The sequence below is a fragment of the Malaclemys terrapin genome, chromosome 10, assembly GCF_027887155.1.
Source record: "Malaclemys terrapin pileata isolate rMalTer1 chromosome 10, rMalTer1.hap1, whole genome shotgun sequence".
NCBI lineage: Eukaryota > Metazoa > Chordata > Testudines > Emydidae > Malaclemys > Malaclemys terrapin.
Genome location: NC_071514.1, coordinates 84,743,646 through 84,767,675, shown reverse-complemented (window position 1 = coordinate 84,767,675; position 24,030 = coordinate 84,743,646). Strand labels below are relative to the sequence as shown.

The 24,030-nt window shown below is 63.5% G+C and overlaps 1 protein-coding gene across 1 annotated transcript in view; it reads left to right on the top strand.

Annotated features, from left to right (window-relative positions):
• The window catches only part of CASKIN1 (CASK interacting protein 1), a 157,140-nt gene that overhangs the window by 114,348 nt on the left and 18,762 nt on the right, over nt 1-24,030 (top strand). The window contains exons 6-14 of the mRNA XM_054042108.1: nt 499-629; nt 5,049-5,157; nt 6,432-6,540; nt 7,449-7,543; nt 8,247-8,364; nt 13,142-13,360; nt 20,909-21,016; nt 21,289-21,407; nt 22,714-22,801. Of these exons, the coding sequence (XP_053898083.1) occupies nt 499-629; nt 5,049-5,157; nt 6,432-6,540; nt 7,449-7,543; nt 8,247-8,364; nt 13,142-13,360; nt 20,909-21,016; nt 21,289-21,407; nt 22,714-22,801 (1,096 nt within the window). The remainder of the gene's footprint in view (nt 1-498; nt 630-5,048; nt 5,158-6,431; nt 6,541-7,448; nt 7,544-8,246; nt 8,365-13,141; nt 13,361-20,908; nt 21,017-21,288; nt 21,408-22,713; nt 22,802-24,030) is intronic.

The following is a 24,030-nucleotide window of genomic DNA, read 5'->3' as shown; positions in this document are numbered from 1 at the left end:
TGAGTTGCTCCCGAAGGCAGGGCGGAGCTCAGTGCATCCCAGACCAGTGCCCGGGAGCAGCCGGGCAGGCTGCGGGTCTGCTCCCCTGGCAGGGGCAGCGTTCGGTTGGGGGTGCTGGGCCAGGCCGCCTGGCAAACAGCCCCAGGGGCTCAGAAGAAACTGGGGGTAGTTTGATGCTTTACAAACCTTCCTGCCCGGGCTCTCCTGGCCAGTGCAGACGTTCTCCGGCTCGCTGAAAAACGCCGGCCTGTCTGTGGTCAGCACCCCAGGCCCTGGACCACAGCTTAACGGCTGCCCTGTCCTGCGGTCCAGAGCCTGCCCTGCCCAGGGGATCCGGTTCAAGGGTGCGTGGATGGGTCTGGTGCCGGGGTGGGTGGCCCAGCCCGTGCTCTCTGCACCGTGGAGCTGGGCCGTGTCCCGCCCCCGGGCTGGGATCTGCGTCTCCAGGGGAGCCGAGCTGTCTCTCCAGCCCTGTCCCTTCCATCCCTGGTGCCCCAGGTGGTCCAACTGCTCCTGAGTAGCAACATGTGCACAGCCCTGCTGGAGCCCAAGCCGGGAGACACCACCGACCCCAACGGCACCAGCCCCCTGCACCTGGCAGCCAAGAACGGGCACATCGACATCATCAGGTGAGTGGGGGGAGGGCCCCGGCTGCCGCAGCGGGGGGCGACGGGGGAGGGGTTCCTGGAGAGAGACGCCCCCTTGGCAGCTGGTGACTCCAGTCTCCGGCCCCAGCCAGTCCCTGGTCTGACGGGGCTGGCGGTGTTTGGTTGTGGTGCTCTGGGCTCCCTGTCCTGGTGTGCGCTGCCCCCTCCTGTTCCCTTGGCACCCCTCCTCTGGCAGATTTCAGGCGTCGGGCGCGTGCGCAGGCGAATGGGGTACGAGCCGCCCACCCTGGCAGGCAGCGGCAGGCGAGAGCTCTGGGGGGCTGCGTGCATGAACAATGCTCACTTTGCCTTGGCCGCAGTGGCCAGAGACAAGGTCTTGACTGTGGGGCCCCCACAAGCTGGGCTCTTACGGGCAGCCGCGCCCGCAAGGCCAGGCCCCTCTTAGTGCCAGGGGCTGGGTTGCTGCGTATCCTCCCCCGCTGAGCTCAGTGCTCTGGTCACTGCTGGGGCACAGCCTGCCCCGGGGGTCACAGCACAGGGGGGCTGTCACGAGCATGCCTCTGAACCCGGGGCTGCAGCGCCCAGCGCCCTGGCTGGTTGGCGGGAGGGCGCTGCCTGTCTGGGTCCTAGTCCGGGGATCCTGGCTGCCAGGCGGGTTCTGCAGTGGCTGTGGAGTGGCAGGGAGGGTTGTGAGTGACCCCATGGCAGTTTCTGCAGACTAGGGGTTAGCCCCAGGCCTTGCCCAGACCCAGCTGGTTCAGAGTTCAAAGCCCCAAACCACACGGTCCCGGCTTCGGGGCTCGTGGATTGAGCTCGCCGGCGACTCACCGCGAAGGTCCGTGCTAGCAGTTTGGTTGGCTTGGCTTCCTTACACGCCGTGTGCACTGGGATCTCTCCCTTCTGTCCCCATGTGTTGTGCAATATGTTCGTGCGCCGTTAAACAGCTGCCGCGTTCCACCCCAGAGCTGGCTGCCTTTCGGTGATGCAGGAAGAGCCTCTGGGGTTTGTCTCCCTGACAGTGCCCTGGGAAGGGACTGGAGGGTTGGTAGCAGCTGCCCCACCCAGAATGGTCAGTGGAGGGGAAGAAGGGGTTACATTTTGCAGCGAGCGGTGGCGTTTGGCGGGAGTCTCTGGCGGGTCATTTAACCCCTGCGTGTCTGGCCTGTGGGTGCTTTATTATTTAGTGCAATTCAGGGACTGGCGGAAAGGCTCCAAGCCCGTTTCTGTCGTTGTCAGTGCAACGAACCTGGCCTGAGTCCCCCACGTGAAACACCCCAGGAGATGGGGGGCTGGGAGCCCCTCCCCCATGCCCCCAGCTACACCCCACAAAGCCATTTCCTATCCAGCCTGGCACCCGCTCCTGGCGCAGTCACAGGCTGAGTTCACGTGTGTCCCCTCCCCCAGAGACACCTGTCCCGGGGCGCTGGGCTCAGGGTGAGGGGCTCTTGGCCCTTGGTGGGGGGTCTCGGGGGCGCAGAGCGCCTGGCCCTGGGGGCCATGCAGTGGGATTGTGGTGCAGGTTTCTCATTGAACTGGTGCCACCTGCTGGAGAAGCTGCGGCATTGCAGTGGAGGTGGCTGGTAGCGTGACGAGGGGCTAGGGGGATACGTCCCTGATGCCCAGCACCCCCCTGGGGCAGCAGAGCGAGGGCAAGGCCTCTCCTGGCTGCTGGAGTCATTTAGCAAATTTGCCTGTGGCTTGACGCTCTCTCCTCAGGGTCTAGGTCTCAGCGGTGCTCATCTCGGAGCCTGGCAGCAGCTGTCCTGCCGGATCTGGCTCTTGACCTCATCAGTGGTGATGCCGAGCTCCCCACCCCCGGGCATCTCCGGACGGCATTCGCCTGCGGTGGTGCAGTGCAGCTCAGGGATGCCAGGCCAGGGCTGGGGGAGGGCGAGCAGCTGTCCGCATCCTCCGCAGAGTTTCTTTCACTCCAAGGCCTGGCCGTCCCTTCGCCAGCTCTACAGAGATCGCGGGCAGCGCGGACTGGTGCTCACCAGCTCCACGGGCTGGGCAGCTCATTGAAAATAACCCGCTCCAGCAAACCTGTGCCCCTTGCCAGTCACTGGGTGGAGCCCTGACTCCCGCACCTGGGGGCCGCGTGCAGCCTGCTGCCAGCCGGGCGGGTTGGAGGGAAAAGGGCAGCGTCTGTGGCACACAGGGGCAGGTCTGGGGGGGAACTGGTCCAACCAGGCAATGGGAAGGGGAGATGTCCTGAGTCCCTGCGGGGGGGGGTCCTGGGGTACCAGCAGCAGCCCCTGGCATCGTATCCTGTCGGCGCTTTGGTGCAGCCTGGTGCATGGGCTTTGCAAAGGCACTAAGCACCCCCTCCTAGGCAGCACAGGGGAGACACAGCCCAGGTACCTCAGCAGGTCTGAGCCCCAATGTGGGTCGGGGGTGGGCCGAGAGGCCAGCTGTGTCCTGCCTCCACTCCACCACTGGCCCTTCTGGCTCCCCGGGCGGCGACACAGCACTTTGGAAAGCAGAGCCCCCCCAAGGGCTGCTGCTGGAGTTCAGTCAGTGGCCCCCCCATGGTAACTCCTTGTTCTAGGGTGGAGCTGTCCCAGGCCTCGTTTCGGATATGGTCTGTGTCCTGCCGCACAAAGGGAGGGCCGGTCCGGAGGGCTACGCTGGTTAGTGCTGTTCACAAACCACTAGAGCGTGCGCCCTCGGCTGCTGGCTTCAGCATCTAGGCAGTGGCTCTTGTTCTTCTCCTCCCCGCTGGGTCCCGGAGCCCCTTAGCACCCCCTAGCGTCTCCCCACCAAGGGCCCGGCCTAGACGCTGGAATAAGTCACTCAGTCTGGTTTTCCCAAGCTGGACAGGCCGAGCTCTTTCAGTCTCTCTCGGCTGTTTTCTCCAGCACTTGAAGCACTTTTGTGGCTCTTCCCTGTACCCTCCCCTGTCATTCTTCGCCCCCTTTAAAACGCGGCCCCCAGGACTGGGCGCGATATTCGTGCTGCACGAGCCGGGTTGGAGTCTGGCTCCCTGCTCCCAGACAGGAGGGGCTGGACGCAGTACACGTGGATTTCTGCTGTACAAACGGCTGCACAGGGTCAGAGCAATGACCCAGCCAGCCCCGTGTCCTGTCTTGTGGCAGAGGCCGGTGCCAGGTGCTTCAGAGGGAGTGAACAGACCAGGGCGAGGATCCCAGCATCTGGCAGCAGACGTGACTCTGAGCACGTGCAGGAGTCAGGCTGGTCAGAGGGCTGGGGTTGGGTGCCCGCCCATCGCAGCGCTGGCACGGCTGCCCGCCCCAGGAAGTGTGTGTGTGTCATGCTGGCCTGCCTGGGCCTCAGAGGAAGGGGAAAAGGGACCCAACCTGGGAGAACTGGCATTGTGGGCCCAATCGTGGGATGTTCTGCGCGCGCTCTGCTCCCACTGAGCGCAGGGCCGTGCCCTGACTCTGGCTGCCCTCTGCGGGTTGGCCCCATGGCTCAGCGTTGCCCCTCCTGGCCCCCCTTGGTGATAGCTCATGGCCAGGCTGCAGGGCCAGGCCGTATCTTTGAAGCAGCAGAGTCCTGTGGGATGGTGCCCGGGTGGGATCCGGCGGTGGGTGCCCCCCTCACCCAGCCCCTCAGCTCTGCACCTCGCAGCCACCCACCTGCAGCACTGGCTCGCGGCAGTGCCGTAACCTCGGCCAGGTTTGCTCCCAGCTGCTGCAGATGTGGCCGGGATGGAGGCAGCTGCCTCTCTGCTCACCCCCAGCCCCTGCCCTTTGCTCCCCCGGGCCCTGCAGCATGGAGGGGGAGGGCTGGAGTCACACACTCAGCTCCCGGGCCCATCAGCAATCCCAGGGGTGTCTGTGGGCGGGGAGGGGGCTGCAGGTTATCTCCCAGCCGGCTGGCGGGGGAGCAGAGTGGGGGGAACAGAGCCCCACAGGGGAAGGGACCTTTGGATTTTAGTCATCGTTGCGTTAGAATCTGGGTGGGGCAGGGGCTGAGTCCCTCTGGCTGGGTCCTGCCCACTGTGGGCACCAATGGGACGAGCGCAGCAAGTCTCTTGCTTCCGCAACTCGGGCTCTAGGGAAACCCCCCCCCCCCGTGAGAGGGGCTGGGGTGCGGGACGAAATCGCCACAGAATCTGCCATAAACAGCAGCCTCTGCCCTGGATCTGTGGATCAGGATTGAGGGGCAGCCCCAGAGCTGGGGGCAGGGCAGGGCAGGGCTGGGCTGGCAGGGGGCTGCGGGTTGGGAGTGAGGGGCACTGATAAAGCTGTTGTGGGGGCGAGCTCAGGGCTGGGCTGGCAGGGGGCTGCGGGTTGGGAGTGAAGGGCAGCCCCAGAGCTGGGGGCAGGGCAGGGCTGGACTGGGCTGGCAGGGGGCTGTGGGTCAGGGGTGAGGGATGCCGGCACAGCTGCATGTGGGGAGCTTGCACCCGCCTGCCCCTGTTCTCCCCCCTACCCCCGGCCTGCGTCGCTAACCCATTTGACGCGCTCCTGGCAGGCTCCTGCTGCAGGCTGGCATTGACATCAACCGGCAAACCAAGGCGGGCACGGCCCTGCACGAGGCAGCCCTGTGTGGCAAGACGGACGTGGTGCGCCTCCTGCTGGACGTAAGGGCCCCTGCGTTACGCTGCGTGTGTCCGGGGGCGGGGGGGGGAGGAGCTGCTGAACTAGTCGGGGGACTCTCCTGTCCTGGGGTAGCAGGGCATGGTCTGTTCCCCATTGACAGCTCTCCCAGCATTAGGGGGCCCTTCCCCCAGTGCAGGGGGCTCTTGGCCTGGCTTGCAAGGGGGCTGTGAAATGAGCATCCCCCTGTCCTGGTGCCCCCTATGTCCTTGGGGAGCTGGGCAATGCGAGTGGTGCTGCAGCATCATTCCTGGAGCCCACCCTCCTGGGGGCGTTCCTTCGGGGGAGGCAGGTGACTGACAGCTTGTCCCCAGGGTGGCACTGCTGTGTATCATGTTTGCTCACCCCCTGCCCCAGTTACACAGCCAGCGTGGCAGCTCTGCCCCCCGTCCCGGCTCTGTCGGCAGGAACCCCTCGCTCACAGCCTGAACGCTGCAGTCCGGGCTCAGGTCCGGGGAGCTGGCTGCGTCTTGGTTCCAGTCCAGTGCCGAGGAAGGGGGTTTCCCTCTGGACTGGGGGGCTCTGCTGCTGCCCGATGCACTGCACCGGGGAGCCGCTGAGATGGGGGTGTGAGAGGAAGTGAATGGGAAGGAGGGGGGCTGAGAGAGAGAGAGAGAGAGAGAGTCCAGTGTGCAAACCCGCTCGGCCTAGGGTGACCAGACAGCAAGTGTGAAAAATCAGGACAGGGGATAGGGGGTAATAGGAGCCTATATAAGAAAAAGAGCCACAAATCGGGACTGTCCCTATAAAATCGGGACATCTGGTCACCCTAGCTCGGCCTCTGTCATGTCCAGGGGGCGTCCCTGCAGAGCCAGGAGTGGGCACTGACTCACCCTGGACTGCAGGGCAGGGAGGGTCTGACTCCCACTGGCTTTGTGTCCCCCCAATCCCCCTATAACCAGCCGGCCCCAATCACCCTGTGGGTTTCACACTGGTTCCCGCAGTGCCCATGCTGCCCATGCAATGGGCACTGGCCAGTCCTCGCCCAATCCCGGGCCCGGGTCTCCATTGAGCTCCCACAATGCAGCTGGCTGGATGGTGCTGGCCTGCGGGGGGCAGTTTGTCTGAGCCCACGCGCTGCTCACAAGGCCAAGAGCCTGTGGGAGTCTGTCCCAGATGGTCTCGCTGTGGCACCCCTGAGCTGCCTGCAAGCTGGGTGTGGCTGGTGTGGCCAGCGGGGGGGGGGGGGGGGCGAGGGGGGAGCACCTCCGTGGCCAGCCCTGAGCGCCCCTCCCCTCAATCTGTCTCTGCATTTCAGAGCGGGATCAACGCCCACATCCGGAACACGTACAGCCAGACGGCGCTGGACATCGTCCACCAGTTCACCGCCACCCAAGCCAGCAAGGAGATCAAGCAGATGCTGCGGGGTACGGGGGGGTTCCCTCCATGGGCGGGTGCTGGGGATGCCCGGAGTCCCCTCACATCCCACCAGGATGGGGGAGCAGCGCGCTCTGCTGGCTGCCATCCGTGCTGACGGGAGCAGAGTCCCTGCCCGCCCTGCTGTTGCCAAGGTCAGGGCAGTGACTCCCAGCCGCTCTGAGCTGCTCTGTCGCCCTGGGGTGGGAGGTGAGTTCTGGCCTGTGTGGGGGGCAAGTCCTGGGCTCACGCCGCGGCCCCTCATGCTCCACCCCAGCCGCACGCAGGGAGCTCCCCGCCAGCTGATGGGTTTGGGGCTTGGACTCTGACCCATCTACGAAGGTCAAGTGCATCAACTCAAGAGCTGCTTGGAGCATTTTCTCCTTGGGGCACATGCGCAGGGCCGTTAGCCCTGGTCTAACTCCCTCTCCAGGACAGTCATGTCCTTTATCGCTGTCCTCAGCCCTTCGGGGGTATTGGTGTTAAACAGCTGCCACGTTTTGCCACTGGCCAGAGGTGGCTGCCAGTCAGTGGTGGGGCACTTGGTTCTGATTCTGCAAAGGGCTGTGGGTTCCCTGGCAGGGGCTCTGTACCAGATGTGGACAGGGCACAGATCTCGCTCGGACACCCACGGTGTTCATCCTAGGATCCTGTAATGCTCTACCAGGCCTGGCTGAGCTCCGGCAACACGGCGCCTCCTCGTGGCTGAACAGGATAGTACGGTCTAGCGCTGCATTCCGGTTCTGGTTGGCGCGGCTCATCGCTGGAGCAGTGGGTGCTCTCTGTCGCTGCTCTAGCTACAGGGAACTCCTGTCTCCTGTTCCTCGCCAGGGAGCCCAGAGCGCTTGCTGGGGGGCGGGGGAGGGAGGTTACTTTGTGGGGTTTTCTCTCCGACGCTTCCCTCCTGCTCTCTCGGCAGACGCCTCGGCGGCGCTGCAGGTCAGGGCCGTTAAAGATTATTGCAACAACTACGACCTGACCAGCCTGAACGTGAAAGCCGGGGACGTCATCACCGTGAGTTGCTTGCAGAGCCGGCAGCGGCGGGCCAGGCCAGGGCTGGGCTCACGGCCCCCATGACCCCAGTCCCCTCCCTCCAGCAGCCTGCCCCTCGGCCCCCTCTGCTCACGGGGAGGGAGGAGCCTGCTGCCCCATAGTGCCCCAAGGCAGGAGTCCTTCGCTGGCACCAAGCTGCCTGGGCAGCCGCTGGCACACCAGCAATGGGGGACTCAGACTGCAGTTGGGGTGGGGGTGGCGGGACCAAGGGACCAATGCCGAGGCGGGTAGAAAGAGCCTGTTCGGAGAAGGCAGGACTAGCCGGGATGGCAAAGGGCCAGAGAAGCCTTTGCCCCCGTAGCGAGGGGCTGGGCAGGGAGGCAGCTGCCCTGGCCAGCGCCAGGCCATTCCCTACGGTCCCTGCCCCCTTGCCAGCACCAGTCCATTCCCTGTGGTCTCTGCCCCCCCACCATCTGGTCAGCGCTGGGCTGTTCCCTATAGTCCCTGCCCCAGTGTCTCCCCATCCCCAGTGCCACTGCCCCCTTGCCGCCGAGATGGCTGCAGCAGATCACCAGCCACCTGCCTGGGGTACCAGCCCTCGCTGGCAGGAGCTAGCAGAAGGATGTTGCCCCCTTCTCTCCTGCCGGCTGGCTCTCGCCTGCGCTTCCCGTCCCCTCGGCCCCGCCAGCGAGCGCCCCCCTCTCCGGGCCTTTCTGTCGTGCAGGTTCTGGAGCAGCATGCGGACGGCAGGTGGAAGGGCTGTATCCATGACAACCGGACCGGCAATGACCGCGTGGGCTATTTCCCGTCCAGCCTGGTGGAAGCGATCAGCAAGCGCACAGGCAAATACCCGGCCCTCCCCAACCCCCTGCCGGCGCACGTCAGGCCCTGCCACCACCGCACCCAGGCAAAGGGCCTGGGCTGGGTCTCCCCGGATGGGCCTGCGAGCCCCATAAGCCCCACGGGGAGGGTACAAGGGGCCCTGCCAGATGCCGCCAGGAGCAGGGACCCTGAGAGCGCGAGCCCTGCTCCGACCCCCAGCTGAGATGGGAGCGTGGGGCCAGATTCCTCCACCTGATGTGGTCTGGGGCCTGCGGGGAGAGGCGTGGCTTCAAAGGTGGGCGTGGCTGGCTGGGAAAGGGGCGTGGCCAGCACTGATTGCACAGCTGGCAGAGCGCCTATGGGACAGGTCATAGCCGCCCTGCCGCTGGAGGGGGAATTCCCCCCTCCCTGCACCGCTGCTCTGAATCTGGTCCTGGATTTCTGTTCTTAGGAGCCCATCTGCCCTCTCTGCCCTCAGGGCCTCGCTCCTCTCCACGGCAGCTGGTTGTCACACCACCGACCGAGGAGCTGCCAAGGGGCCACGATCCTGTTCCCGTGCAGGGGAGCAGTAACCGGCTGGCTTGTGGCAGCCTGCCCTGGCGGGAGGGGAGGCTATGCAGGCTGACCAGCCCGAAAGCTGAGCACGTGCTGTCACGGGGGCACGCAGCGCCCACCCTCTGTGCTGGCCTGGCACCCAGTACCATCCAGGCTGGGCCATGCGGCCCTTTGCTCTCCCCCTGCCGGCCGAGATCAGCTCCCAGGTGCGCGCCGGCAGCGGAGGGGATCTCCCCTCTGGGCTGTGTGCCCTCCATGGGCCTGGGCAGGCTCTTTGGGGCCCGATGCCAGGGGCTTGCCTGCCAGGTGGGGCGGGGTTGGGTGTCGGGGGCTGGGGAGGTTTCTGCGCTGGAGCGTGTCTTATTCTAGCTGGGGTGGCTCTGGGGTTCTGACCCTGCTCCTAGAGAGGGCTGGGGTTGTGCTCGGTGATTTCGAACGCACATGGGCGTCTGCTGCCCCTCGCCACAGGACGGCGTGTGACCAGCTAGAGCCTTGGCATGGGGGGCCGAGTGACAGCGCTCTCTACAAACCGCAAGACTCTTCCTCCCTTCCCACTCCGTGCTGACCCCGTGGGAGACCGCACCCTGCTGTCTGTCCCCAGTGCCCCTTCGCCCTGGGTCAGCCTCGGCCCCGTGGCGTCCCTCGCAGCTCAGCACCGGCGCTGGCAGCCCGGCTGGGTGGGCCGTGGCTCTGAACAGCTGAGCCAGAGTGGTCGGGCTTTGGGCGGGGGCTTCCCTCGGTTCCCCGTGCCTCCCGCACTGCGCAACCCCATCAGGGCCGGACGTGGGTGAACGCCGGGCCGAGCACCTGTTGCTGCTGCAGAGAAGCTGAGTCTGGTGCAGATTGAGAGGGAATGCGAATGGCATCCTGGGGGCAGGCTGGGGGAGAGCAGTGGGGGGGCGGGGCTGGGCAGACTGGGGGAGAGCAGTGGGGAGGCGGGGCTGGGGGAGAGCCCCCAGTGGGCGGGGACCGGGGGGTGGGGTGGGAGAGCAGTGGGGTGGGGCCGGGGGGGCAGGCTGGGAGAGCAGTGGCGGGCGGGGCAGGGCAGACTCGGGGAGAGCACCCAGTGGGGTGTGGGGGCAGGCTAGGAGAGCGGTGGGGGGGCGGGGCTGGGGGAGAGCAGTGGGGGGAGCCCGGGGGGGCGAGTAGGCTGGGGGAGAGCGGTGGGGGGGCGGGGCTGGGGGAGAGCGGTGGGGGGGGCGGGGTGGGAGAGCAGTGGGGTGGGGCCGGGGGGGCAGGCTGGGAGAGCAGTGGGGGGCGGGGCAGGGCAGACTGGGGGAGAGCACCCAGTGGGGTGTGGGGGCAGGCTGGGAGAGCAGTGGGGGGCGGGCAGCAGGCTGGGTGGGAAAGCACCTGGGGGTGGAGCGGATGTCTGGGCAGCAGGTAGAAGCCACATGCCAGCCCAGTGCAGAGGGGGTCTGCTGGGGAGGGCTGGCAGAGCGTCTCCTGCACACCCCCTGTGGCCAACTCGTGCAATGGCTCTGGAGCGACTCCCAGCTTTTCCTAGGTGGGGAGCCCACGCCCTGCGATGGGGTACACCCCGAAGGGGGCGAGCGAGCTCTGCTCTCAGCCGGGCAGGAGCAGCTCCCTGGCCATGCCCAGGCGCACCCCAGGGCCTTGTGGACACCAGCTGCTCAGCGAGCTGGCTGCCCAGGCAGCGGGGTTCCTGGCTGTGATTCCTGTGTGTCTCGTACCCGTAGGATCGGGGGGTCTACGGCAGAGCCCCTGCTCACACTGGTCAGTTTTCCCCATTCACCAGCCCCCCAGACCAGGGTCCTGACGTGTCTGCGGCGTCTCCTGTCGGGAGGAAGCCGGCACCTGGCTCGGGCAGCAGGGGTTGCGTCGGGGTGAAAACGAGCGGGTCGGAGCTTGGAACCCGCCAGAGCCCAGAGAGCCTCCCCTTCCCACGCTCTGGAACGGGGCTCTAAGAACGGGGTGCCAGGGTCACCTTGCCCTCAGGGGTGTCCGAGCCGACTCACTCAGCTTTTCCCCACCTGCCAGCCCTGTTAACCTCCCCTGCCTGGTGTCTTTTGGTCCTTTCCACCTGGGTCACCTGAGAGCAAGGCGGGGAGGGGGAGGAAGCGCGGCCCTGGGGGGATGCATTGCCGGCAGAGTCAAGTCCTGACTGCCTACACCAGGGCAAACCTGGGCAAGGCAAGGGGGCTGCGTGGGATTCCTGGGGCAGGGGCTGCGGCACTGCAGATCTTTGTTCTTGGGGATGATGCGCACTGCAGGCACAGCCCGGCTTGGCCCTCGGATCCCAGGCTGTTTGCAGGGCTGACGGCTGGAAAAGCCACCTCCTGATTTGTAACCTGAATGCCTCTGCCCTGGAGGCCTTGGAGACAAAGTACCGGGTCGCTGTTCAGAGCGTCCTCCCAAGGGACGGGACGGGACCGATTCAGCCAGGGCTGTCCCATTGCTCATAGCATGCCTTTGGCTGAGACAAGGAGCCGCTGGGCGACGGGCTCTCTGAAGTCTTTATTGGCCAAGGCTCTGGTTATCTCGGCGATTGTGCATTCTCCGACTCCTCCTATGCTGGGATCTATTTCGGGCACTAGGCTGATGCCTCTGGCTTTTGGGCTTCGCTGGCCCCCTCTAGCATTTAGTTCTGTCCACAGCATGGAGCTGCAGGGCCAGGGTCATGCTGTCCGTGTCCTGCACCGTCCTGGGAGCGGGATCCAAGGATGGCTGCAGGGAACGAGCCCGGGCTTGGTGCAGTGACACGGTCCTGGGGGTGGCGTCCAGCGACGCATTGACTGGATCCCATCTGCTGTCGAGTTCTAACCTGGCTCCGCGGTCACTGTGGGGTCTTAGTCCAGGGGGCGGCAGCCTTCACGTTAGAGCTGAAACAAGCCAGACATGGGTCACCTTTCCTTCTTATCAGCTTGTGCCAGAGGTGTGGTTATCACTGCAGATCGGGGAGACCCCGGTCCCTTCGGCGGCTGGACAGGAGATTTGTCTCTAGTTTGACAAGCTGCAGAAAGCAGGCGGGTTCCTTAAAGCAATGAGACCCCCCCAGCCATAGCTCGGGGGCCCGTTTCCCTGGCAGAGACGCAGATCCGTCCCACTCAGCGCGGAGAGCTGTGGCCATTGTGGGTGGTTTTCATTTGGCACCGCGAGGAAAGTCATCCCGTTGGCTCTGTAAATCTTCGTCCTCTCGACATTCCATTCTGGGCTCTGAGCCTGGGGGCCAGCCAGGGCCTTGGAGTGGCAGCTGCCGGGGTCCTACGGCAGCCTTGGGGGCTGCATGTTTATGGTGAGGTCAAGGCCTCGGTGCTCCATGCAGTGCTGGAGCCTTCGTGCCCTGCTCAAAGCGCTCTTTCTGTCCTCCAAGTGCCTCCCCTGGCTGTGACGAAAGAGGCAAATGGGCCCCCCCACCTCGAGCACTGAGACCTGCTCCCAAAGGATGGAAAACACATCAGCTTTAATGGCTGGCCCAGGAGGGCGTTTGTGCAGGGAGCGGAGGGGGGACAGTTCTTCCTGGGGTGTGAATGGGGGGGGCGTGATCAGGTGGCTTTTGCTGGCCCCAGAGTGTGTGTCGGGCTGTGATGGGCCAGGCTGCCGCCTGCTTGTGCGGGATCTGGAGTCTTGCCTGCCCCAGTCGCTGGCTGTCCCTGGGTGTGCCCAGCAGGAGGGCGGGGAGTGTGCAAGCCCCTTGGCCCATGGTGACGGCCGTGCCCCACTCTGGAGGGTGGGTTGGTGTCGCTCCCAGGGACGGTGCTGGGCTCAGCGTGAGTGATTTGCCACCCCGGCTCCGGCTGGGAGGTGCTAGTGGGAGTCCGCACACCGCTGCCCCCAACTGGTTGCAAGGTCATGCACGCATCAAGGGCAAGCTGAGGGTCCCCCTGAGCCTCGGGCCCTGCTGGCGCTCGTGGCCCGTCCTGTAGCCAAGGGGCAGAGTGGTCGGCCCAGCGGGTTCTGGTCTCTGCCAGCTAGCGACCGCGTGGTCCAGGCACGGCTGCTCCATGTGGGTTTGGAGAGAGGCTGCCGGGAAGTCCTGTGGCCTGTTGGTTTCCAGCCAGCCGGCACTGGGGAGCTCTCCTGGCGGGGAGCTGGAATCTGCTCTCGGGGGTTGGGTCCAGTCCCTGGATTCCCGAGGGGTCAGGGTGCAATGCGGCGCTGCGCTCAGGTTGCTTCCTGGCTTGGTTTTGCTTTCGTTTTGGCCAGTTGGTTTTGGTGGCTTTACGTGTCTCTTGATTATTTGCTTCTTTTTCATTTTGTCTCTTGTTATGTTTTTATTAGCAGGTCCGTGGGGCGCAGTCACCATTCCCCACCACTACCAAAAGATCCCGCTCCCTGCGCCCAGGGCGGCTGTGCTTAACGGTGACTCCTCGTCCCATCCGTTCCATTTCTTGCCTCCACCTCCACCTCCTCCACCACATTCCCATCAGCCTCTTTTCAGTTCCTTTGGCTATCACAGGCTCTCCCATAGCACTGCAGAGGAGCTGCCTTATGGACCAGGTAGTTCACTGCTCGCTTCATGGGTTTTCATTTGGTTTGTGTTTGTTTTTTGGGTTGCCTTCCCCTCCCCCTCGGCTTGCTCTGGTGCGCGTGCGAGCAGGTGTGTCTGCCCAACCCCCGCTTTCCTTTCCAGAGCTGCTGTGGCGTGAGTGTGGCATGATGGATGTGTGACGGTCACTCCCCGCCCATGTGGGGGGCACGTCCCGAATGGTCCTTCGGGCTGCAGAACTCCCTAGCGGGAGGGTGGCTGCCGTGAGCGGTCCCCACCCTCGGGCCATTCAGTCATCAGTGCTCTGCCCTATAAAGAACCCCGACACGCTTCTGCAGGCAGGGCCTGAGGGGGGGATCCCCGCAGAACGCTCTCCTCACTCTGTCTCCACCAGGCGCCAAACCCCCGTCTTGCAACGGGTGGTCAAAGCGCCATGGTGGGAAACAGCACTCTGTAGCCAGCTGGAGGTGCTAGCATGCACTGCCTGGTACAATTGAGGTCTTAGGTACAGCTGCTGGGGTTCCCTGTCAAGCTGCTGCCCAGACGCAGCAGGGTCACGGGGAGTTGTTTGGTGGAGAGGGCCATGGGGTGCAGGGGGTCCTGGGCAGAGCTGATGTTCTGAGTCCGTTTGATGACACAGGTGGGGCTGTCTTCTGCCATGGGTCCGCTGGCTCAGTGGGACCAGCTGAGTGTAGGTGTGCGGACCCCGATTTGTTCCTTGCTGGTTTGACTCTCTGCGTCCTTTCCTCCCCATCTGCTGCCAGGCAGCCTAGCGCTGTGTCTACCACAGCAGCTCCCCGGTACACGCAGTGCCAGCCACTCAGCTGAATGCCAGGCAGGCAGCCCCTCGACTAGACTGCATCGGTGTGTGTCGCGGGCTGCCCAGCACAGCAAATACTTGGGCTCCTGGAGCTTCTCCTAATTAAGAGCCATGCTAAACATTTAAAGAGCATGTCTAATTACAACCAAAACCACCGAGTCCTGGAGATTTCTGCATTGCCGCCGTTGGGCCTGGCGTGCCATCCTCTTGCTCCTTGTGCCAAACCAGTGTCCGACACTGCCCGTCTGTTCTGCACCCACCCTGCACTGTGGTGTAAAGGACACACAAGGGGCCTGGCAGTGGAGAATCGGGCCCTTCGTCAGCAAGAAGTGGCCCCGAGGTGCAGATCTTGGAACTGAGAGAGGTGTTGCGGAAGCCAAGTTCTAGACATGATGTTATGGCTGAAAACAAAACAAAGATCAGTTCAAACCCTTCTGTTTTCAGTGCCGGGACGCCAAAGGCACCAGCACTGCGCTAGCTCAGCAGGAGAGCCAGGCGGTGAAACTGACCGTCCGCTTTCCCAGCCCTGGCTGAGGGAGGTGCACAGAGTCACAGAAACGCACGAGAAGAGGGACGTACACAGTGGGCACTGTTCTGACCCTTCAGGCTGGAACACTCTGCAGGGTCACTAGTGACCCGGGGAGGGAATGGGGAGTTCTCTGCTGACAGCCTGCCCGGAGAGACAAGAATAAATGGGCAATACAGCTAACCCCTAGTGTTAGGCAGGTCCCCCAAATCACCGGATTGGCTTGCAATTGGGAGATTGAACGATTCTAATAATTAATGTGGGGGGGTTTCTTTGCTTTCTGGTTTCAGAGACCTCGGGGTGCACTCAGGTCACATTTCCAGGCTGCAACCACAAGGGCTAGAAACTTTCTTTTTAAAAACAGAAGCTGAGACTCTCCCAGAATCCCATGACTCCGGTAGCTGGGGCTTTAAGATAGACACCAAATACTGCAAGACTTGGCATACTGCAAGCGTGTGGTAACGTCACAGGGTCCGTCTGCCAGGACAGCATGTGTGGGAACTCGCCCAGCAATGTCCTGGCTGCACTGTAGGGTGCATGACAGGGGACGTGGCAGCAGTAAAGGGAAAGCCAACTGGCCTGTGGGATCTCTCCTGGTTACCAATGGGCTGCTAGTTCTTTTTTCAGAGAGCCTTCAAGTGCATGTTTGAACAGCGAAGCAGGAAGCAACTCTCAACAGTCCGGTGAAGTAATTTGAGATCTAAGGGGCCCGAGAGTGGGGAGGTGGGGTGCAAAGGTGACCGGAAGCGTACCTTGATACTCTTCTGATCTGGAGCCGGCTTGGTACCCACTTAGAGCAGCATTGACTTGGGCTAGTTGGGCTGTGCCGGGCGCTGTATGGACCCAGAACACAAGGCTCCCGCCGCCCTGTTTGCAGCACCTAGTGCTGGGAGCCGGGGCCCGCTGGCTAAGCCGGGCTGGGTTGGGCTAGATCTTGCATGGATAGCAGGTCACACTTTCCCCTTGGGCAGGCAGTGCTGGGCTGCTGGAGGGTTCCCCGAAAGCTATGCTGGTGAGCGCTGATCCCGCTCCAGCGCGTCGGTCTCTGCTGCAGAGCGAAATTCCCCTGGGCCGGTGGCTCTTGCTTCTCTCTGCAAGCTGGGCTGTGCCCTTGTGTCCACTGCTCGGGGGCTGCCCGGTGGTCGTGGCTGCGGCGAGCTCTGACCGCCAGCACTCAGCAGCCCTGCAGACAGTGAGGAGAGGAAATGGAGACCCCCCAACCCTCAGTTCTAGGCAGGGCACGTGTCATTTCCCCAGCTGGAGTGTGCCCGGGGCATGAGTCTAGCACCTGTGCCATGGGATCTTTGATACACACCGAGGGTCCAGACCTCATTCTTATGTCTCCTTAAAGTAGCTAGTCCAGCAGAAGCGCGCCCCCTAGTGCCATGTCAGGGCACCGCCCTACAGGTCTCCCCTGCGAGCACTTCCAGTGCCCTCTCTGCGGGGCTTGTAGGAGCTGGCTGGCTCCCCGCGGAGGCAGCATGGCTGTCGGGCACAGTAGCAGTGTGGTCATGTCCCGTCTCTTTGACCAGTTAAGCTCTTTACGTGCATCTAATCTGCCTGGTTGGTTTGTGAGATGGCAGCATGGGAAGAACCTCTTCTCTCTGCAGGCCACATGTGCCGTGCTCAGCGGGGAACCTCGGGCTGGGGACGGCCTGTTAGCTCCTCTCCCTGCCGCTCTCGGGGATGTTCCCTGGTGTGTGCTCCCTGCTGCTGGCCCAGGCCAGGTTGCCCAGCTGGGTTGGTTGTGGCTGCACCTAGCAGAGGTCATTTGATCCCTGTGTTCGGCACTGGGGCGACCGCGGCTGGAATCCCCTGTCCAGTTCTGCAGGCCACAGTGCGAGGAGGCGGCCGATGAATTGGAGAGGGCTCAGAGAAGAGCCGCGAGAACGGTTAAAGGGTTAGAAAACCTGCCTGATAGTGAGAGACTCCAGGAGCTCCATCCAGCGTAGCAAAGGGAGGGTTAAGGGGTGACTTGATTACAGTCTGTAAGCACCTACCAGAGAAACAAATATTTAATATTGGGGCCCAGCCACCTTGTCCTCACTGCTCATTGGTCATTTCTCCCATCACTGGATGTCTCACTCATCGGTCCCCTGCCTGCTCCGTTACCTCAACCGCCCCTGATGTGCAGACGCCGTGCATGCTCCAGGGGGCAGGGATGCTGGCAGCTGTTGGTGCCTTACGTGTGATGTCTCTGGTCAGTGCTGAGATGACGCCAGAAATTCACCCTCTGGTTGAACATTAACCCACAGAGCGCTCCAGGAGGGAATGGGAATGGGGGTGCCGTGGGTGGGAGGGTGCCCTGCTACCCAGGACATGTCTGCACTGTGCACAGAGGACGTCTGTCAGTCCATCACTGAATTCACGGGGAAGAACCAAGGCGAGATGGCTGCAAGGAAATGCAGAAAGAACTCACCATAAAATCATGTGGAGGAAAGGTCAATGTGGGGGAGAGGGATAGCTCAGTGGTTGGAGCATTGGCCTGCTAAACCCAGGGTTGTGAGTTCAATCCTTGAGGGAGCTATTTAGGAATCTGGGGATTGGTCCTGCTTTGAGCGGGGGTTGGACTAGATGACCTCCTAAGGTCCCTTCCACCCCTCGTCTTCTACTTAGCTGGGTGGGTGCATGCCTAGGCAGCTGCCTGTCATTTTCCTTGTTTAATCTCAGGCAGATTGCACTTTCCTCTTCGCCTTCTCCTTCCACTGGCCATTACTCCGCACTGCTGGCCTGCCTGAGCGCTGATGAAGTCCTGGCTAATGCAGAGCAGACAAGTTCCATCTCGTTAAAGGCCGTGCTCCTCTCTTTTCAGCTTCCAGCCCTTGCAATGGCTTTCTCACCCTGCGCTGCAGCCTGTGTGCACACTGAATGCATACAGCTAGCATCTGCAGTGACACCAGCTAGGATGAAATGCACCAGGGCTCTGCTGCTGGGGTCAGGCAGGAACCCCCCCTCCCGGGCCGCGCTGCCGACTCGATTGCTTCTAGTCTCGTGCAGTTAGCCAGGGCTCTGCCGGACCCATGGACTATGGCTATAGATGGCCACAGTTGGGTTTTCCAGGTCCTGGGCATTGCAAGAAGCAGGATATTGGGCCACTGACCCCACCTGGAAACAAAAGACAGTGATGTTTGTTCCTCTCAGAGGGCTAATAGAGACAGGAGCAGATGAAAGGTTTAAATTCTGGTCTCAACAAACCTTCCCCTTCCCCGTGGGAGCTGGCAGTCTCTCCCCAGCTGGTTCAGAGCATCACCAGGCCAGGGACATGCTGAGTAATCTCCAGTTTTCTCCATTTCCTTTTTCAACCAGCTTTTCTGTTTCTCTTTCAGGTGCGAGGAAAGAGTTTGCCGAGCCACTTCCCTTTAACTCTGCTTTTCCTGGCGCGGGGGTTGGCAGGGGGATAAGAAATGCCTGTTTGTTTGCAGGACTCCCCGGGGGAATGGCTGCATTGAGTCTTTGTGCAGTTGGGTTGAGTTGTTTCTCTGGTGTAATCTGCAACCCCTTCGTTGTGTTGCCCCGCACGCGGGGAAATGGCTCTGCGTGTTTTAAACCCTCCTGTCTGAGAGCCGAACGCCGCCTGCGCCACACCCCCAGTGTGACCCACTTTGAAACTCCCTGCTCCAGCGTGACCCATTTGTTACATCGGCTCCCTTGCTGCTGAGAGATGTTTGCAGACCCCACGTGGGGCTCGCTTTACATAACACGAGTGGGCTCCCCCCTACCGGCTCTTCAGCAAACATCACAGTGTGGTGCCCAGAGCTGGGCGCTTTGACATCCGCTGTGCAAAGGGAGCTGCCTTCCCCTCCGCTCCCTCAGACCCAGGGCTAGAGAAGAGGGTTGTCCAGGCTTCTAAGCCCAAGGAGCTGCTGAACAAGTCACTGACTGGCCCTTGGAAAGCACAGCCAACTGGCTGGTAGCCGGCGCTGTAGCACAGACTCATTTAACTCTCTCTCTTCAAGTGGTCGCAGTGCCACTGGATGGGACAGCACCCCACCCCCAGACGGTGTGTGGGCTACACATGCAGTCAGGGAGGGGCTGCTCCGTGCCAGTCGGGGGGCAGCACTGGAGCTGGCGGGAGGGCGTAACAGCACTGGGGTCGCTGGGTCGTGACTTCTTGTCTGTTCTTATTCAGAGCCCATCCTGGGGGCATTGGGGCCATGCTGCCCTGGCCAACCACAAGCACTGTGGGTCCAGCCCCCCCTTTACTTTGGGGGCACTGGCACCCCCCCATAAGCAAAGTCGAGCAGATCAGAGCGTTGGGAGGAGCTCTGGCAGCTGCCCTGCGGAGATGTCCCAGGTGGCACCCTCCCTCCGCCCATCGCAGCCACCCTCCAAGCCTCCGTATGGGGAATGCACAAGTCCTGAGCCTCCCCGGGCAGACGTTCACTGACCGCCCCGCTGTCTGTGGTGGAGGGGCCAGGCCCCAGCAGGGCTCCCCGGCTCCTCTCCAAGGCCTCTCCCAGGGGTGCTGATCCACACCCTGAGAGCCCGCAGGGCTCTGCCCCTCTAGGCAAAGTGTGTGGGGGTCAGCGCAGCCCCCTGCCAAGCCTGGAGCCCCCAGTGCAGACCAAGCCTGGCCCCTGGGGAGCGGGCAGGGTCTGTAGCAAGGTTCCCAATTCTGGAAAAAGAGAATATGAGCTAGCAGCCTCCCGGGTCTGTGCGTCCCCGAGCGACGGCCTGGCCCACTGGCTCTACACTAGTCAGGATCCAGTTTGCGAGAGACTCCAGCCTTCGACGTCTGTCTTGCCCCCCGTCCCGTCTCCTTGCCGTGCCAGGAGGCTGGCTGGGTGAGACCATTCAGCTCCATCGTCCCCACAGTGACTCTGAGCTGCCTTCTCCCACATCCGACCTGGCAGCAGCTTCCCACTGGCTGGGGGGGACACGGGCTCTCGCTCCGGGGTGACCGGTGAATGTCCGAGGGTGGGGAGAGTCCTACTTCAGCAGGGGTTTGCTGCTCCAGGGTCATGTGGGCCAGGGAGCCAGGCTAGGGCTGGGCCGTGTCAGCCCCTGTCTGGCTGAGGGGTCACCGCAGAGCTGCGGCTGGTGAATTCTAGCACGTGATGGGACAGAGCTCGCGGGTCCCTTGTGGCCCCTTTCCCCCAGCTAGTGTCATTGCCTGGGCCCCCATTCCCCCGAACATATGTTGTGGGGCTGGCTGTGCGGAGAACCGGCTATGAAATGTTCTGGAGCAGGCACGGCCCAGGAGGCGCCTGCCTTCGGTCTGATTCCTGCTAGGCAGCCTAAACTGCCCTTCACCCACTGCTCCTCATCCTCCCCCCGTGTGAAAACGCTGCCCGGGGCAGCGGCAGCACCTTTTCCATGGCACGTCTCAGATGCCTCCTGAAAGCCAGTGCCGGGACTGGGGGCTGCGCTGTATTGTCTCTGTGTGCAGCCCCATTGCTGCTGGCTGCACCATGCCGTGCTCACCACACCCCTGGAGAAGCCCGTCCTCCACGCGGGTCTCCCTCGTGCACCCCTGTGGTGAGCGCAGCGTGGGGCCCGCCGGCGCTTGAGGAAATAACCTCTGGGACCGTGGACTCAGCAGTGCTTTACCAGCTGCCCGTCTGGTCCCCGCTGCAGCCATTGTCAGCCGAGTCTGGTCTCGCACCCCTCGCTGAGTGAAGGGTTCGCTTTACCGGGGGCTGTTGTGTGTGGAGAGCTCCCAAAGGGGTCCTTACAAATGTGTGCCCTGCGCGCTGGCCAAGGGGCGATGGAGGATCTAGTACCTGCTCCGCCGCCAGGGCTGGGCAACAGACTTAAAAGAACCAGAGAGGCTGGTTGCCTTGCTGCTCTGTGAGCCGGGGACGCCTGCCCTCCGGAAGGCAGGGAGGGCGCCGGTGTTGTGGGGCAGGGAGAGGAGCTGTTGCAGGGCCCAGCTGCCCTGGAACTTCATGCCAAGGTAGCGTCTCCTCCCTGGGCCTGTGGTGCCCGTGGGCACAATGCCTGGCAGTAGCTAGGCTGGGAGGCCGCCCCGGGAGGCCAGTGGGGTTGGTCAGCGGAAGGGGCCACTTGGGGGGCAGCGGGGCAGTGGTTCCGTGCTATGCCCAGCCAGACTACCTGGGTCACGCAGCTGACGCCAGCCTGAGATTGTTCCCCTGTCACCAGCCTGCGTTCCCAGCAAGTGCCCCCCGCCCCGGGTGCGCGTCTGGGTAAGACTGCACTGGTCCGCACTGCTACCCCCCTTCTCACCGCCACTCTCTCCGCTCTGCTCCGAAGGTTCCCGAGGGTCCGACAGCCCGTCGCATCTGTCGCCGTCGCAGGGCGGATCCGCTGCCACGCCGGCTCCGGTGGAAGAGATCTGGGTGCTGCGCAAACCCTTTGCAGGTACAGCCGCCTTTGCGTCTCTCCGGCCCCCGCGCCCTGGGAACCGCTGCTGTCCAGCGGCAGGCTGGCGTTCTGCTGGACTCCCCTGCGGTGGTGCTCGTCAGCGGGCTGAGCCGTGCCGACAGGAGGCTCCGAAACACTGGCTGGTGCTGGGGCCCGAAAGCCCGGCCGCGCCCAGCAGCAGGGGGTCCCCGCGGTGTGCGGAGACGTGCCCTGCCAGGCGGTGACAGACGGCCGTCACCCGCTATCTAACCCTCCCTCTCCGTTGGCAGGTGGGGACCGCAGCAGCCTGGGGAGCACAGGAAGCGTGGCCAGTGCCCGGAGCTCGGGGAGCGGGCAGAGTACGGGAAGTGGCAGCCATGCCCTGCATGCTGGCTCCGAAGGGGTCAAGGTAAAGGCAGTTGGGTATGCGGAGGCAGCAGGTAACCCTCGGCCCCTGTCTCCCCAGGGAGCCCTGGCAGCGGAGCGCGGTGGTCTCCCGTCCTCCCCCACCCTGGAGACGCTCTCAGCGTACGCACCTGATGTAACGAGAACTGCCAGTCCCTCGCCAGGCACCCGCTCCCTGCCTGGGTGCCAGATGGCCCAGAGCGCTCCAGCCCTCTGGCCTGCCCCTGTGTCTGCCCCATGGACACTGGGCATGTTCCTGCCCTTCGCTCAGTTTGGATGGCGAGGCCAGGCAGGCCTGCACGGGGCTTCTGTGTTTGGGTGCCCAGCCCAGCGGGGGCAGGATGACACGGCAGACGCTAAGCCCTGCACATCCATTGGTCCCCGCCGTGCTCCTGCAGCCTGCTCCGGACCTGGGGGTTGGGCGCAGAACGCTGGGTCCAGCTGCACTCCGGTTCTGTCTGCTGTAGCCCTCCCCTAGCGGGCTTTGTGCCCTCCAGCACCATCCTGGCCCTCCATCCCACTGGCCTGCCCCTCTCTGAGGCTGTCCAGTGGGAGTGGCACCAGGGCTGACTTTGGGGGTAGGAGATCCATCCTATGCGGGCTGCTCTGTCCTTCCCTTCCCTGCACCTTCTCCATGGGCAGGGCCGGCTCTAGGGTTTTTGCCGCCCCAAGCGGCGCAAAAAAAAAAAAAAAAAAGCTGCGACCGCGATCGGCGGCGGCAATTCGGCGGGAGGTGGGAGTGAGGGACCGTCCGCCCAATTGCCGCCGAATAGCAGGACGTGCTGCCCCCTCCGGAGTGGCCGCCCCAAGCACCTGCGTGGCAAGCTGGTGCCTGGAGCCGGCCCTGGCCATGGGGCAGAGGGTCCCCAGGCTGCAGCTGGCTGGACTCTGCTGCCTCTGCTCAGCCACTCGGCCCCTGGCTCCAGACGCCTGCCCTGCCCCCAGGACTCTGGAACCACCGGGCAAGGGGGCCAGGCTCTGGGTAAGCAGGCCGAGGGGGCCCCTCCCTGCTCCCCGTGGCTGCGGGAGGCTGGGGCTAGGTGTGCGTGAGACTGGAATTGGGGTGTCCCGGATGGAGCTGCAGCTCCTGCCATCACTTGCTGGAGGCGAAGCACCATCTGTGCTGTGAGCTGTGTTCTCACACACTCCCCGCTGCATCCAAAATCTGCTGCGCCCCTCCCTGCCCGCCCGCGCCTCCGGCTCCGGCTGCCGCAGCGTTAGCAACACAGAGTCTCTGGCTCCTGACAGGCCCCCCTCCCCAACCCCCCTCCTCCTCCCCATTTTTTACCCGTGGTGGTGTATTTTTTCAGCTGCTGGCGACGGTCCTGTCCCAGAAGGCGTCGGTGCAAGAGTCTGTGGTGGGTGATGGGCCGGGCAAGGCCCTGGAGGCTCCTGCAGGTGCGTGGCTGGCGGCTGCCTGGCTGTTCGGAGCAGGGCTGACCCTTGGTACCTACGAGGGCTTGGCGCTGATTTTTTTGCTCCTGTTGCCCAAGAGGAAAGCGCGTGGGTAAAATGACGCTCTCGCCTTTCTGCTGCTGCCAGGCCTTCTCCTGCTTCGGTTAGTCGGGGGCCGGGGGGGCTGGGGAGGGCGAGGGGGTGTCCTGGTGTGTGCTCCACCTCCAGGCTGTTGGCCTGGCCACGCTCCAGGTCCACCGAGGGAACGAGGGGCGGCCCGCGGTCCGCAGGCTCGGCGCTGCTGCCAGAGCCGTCTGTTGGTCGCCGGTCCCTGCGTGCCAAGCAGCATCGTGTGTGGTGTGTATGACTGGTGTGTGTGCGCGCATGATTGAGGTGCATTGGGGTGTGTGCACAGGGTTGGGGTGGTGGTGTGTGTATGATTGGTGTGTGTGTGTGTGTGTGCGCATGGGGTTGGGGTGGTGGTGTGTGTATGATTGGTGTGTGTGTGTGGTGGGGGGTGCGTGGGGGGGGTTGGAGGTGTGCATGGTTGGGGTGTGCATGTGCGTGTGATTGGTGGCTGTGTGCCGTGGTGGTTGGGGTATGTGTGTGTATGGGGGGGCTGGGGTATGTGGTGTGTGTGTATGGTTGGTGTATGTGTGTGGAGGGGTGTGGAGGGATGGGGGTGCATGTGTGTGAGGGGGGTTGGGGAGTGCGTGTGTGTGGTTGGTGTGTGTGTGATTGGTGTGTGTGTGGCATGGTGGTGTGTGTGTATACGATTGGTGTGTATGGGGGGGTTGGAGTGGGGGGGTTGGGTGTGTGGTTGGGGTATGTGTGTATGGTGTGTGCGTGTGTATACAATTGGTGTGGGTGGGAGGGTTGGGGTATGTGTGTGGTTGGGAGTGGTGCATATGGTGTGTGCGTGTGTATAGTTGGGGTGGTGGTGGTTGGTGTGTATGTGTGTGGTGTGGGGATGTGTGTGAGGGGTGGGGCGGGGGTGGGGGTTGCTGCTCACCTCCATGCTGGAAGCATCAAGCCATTTTACCAGCCCGATTGCAAAGTGCTTAACTTGGGCTGCAGGTTCCCCGGGGGCTGGGAACTCGGCTGAGCCGGCAGGTCGCGCCCGTCACTAAACCCTTCGGGTTCCCTCCCCTGCCCTGGCTGCCGCCCCACGGCACTGCTAGAACGAGCGGTGGGAGTTCTCAGCCGGGCCCCGGGAGCTCCCACGGCTGGCT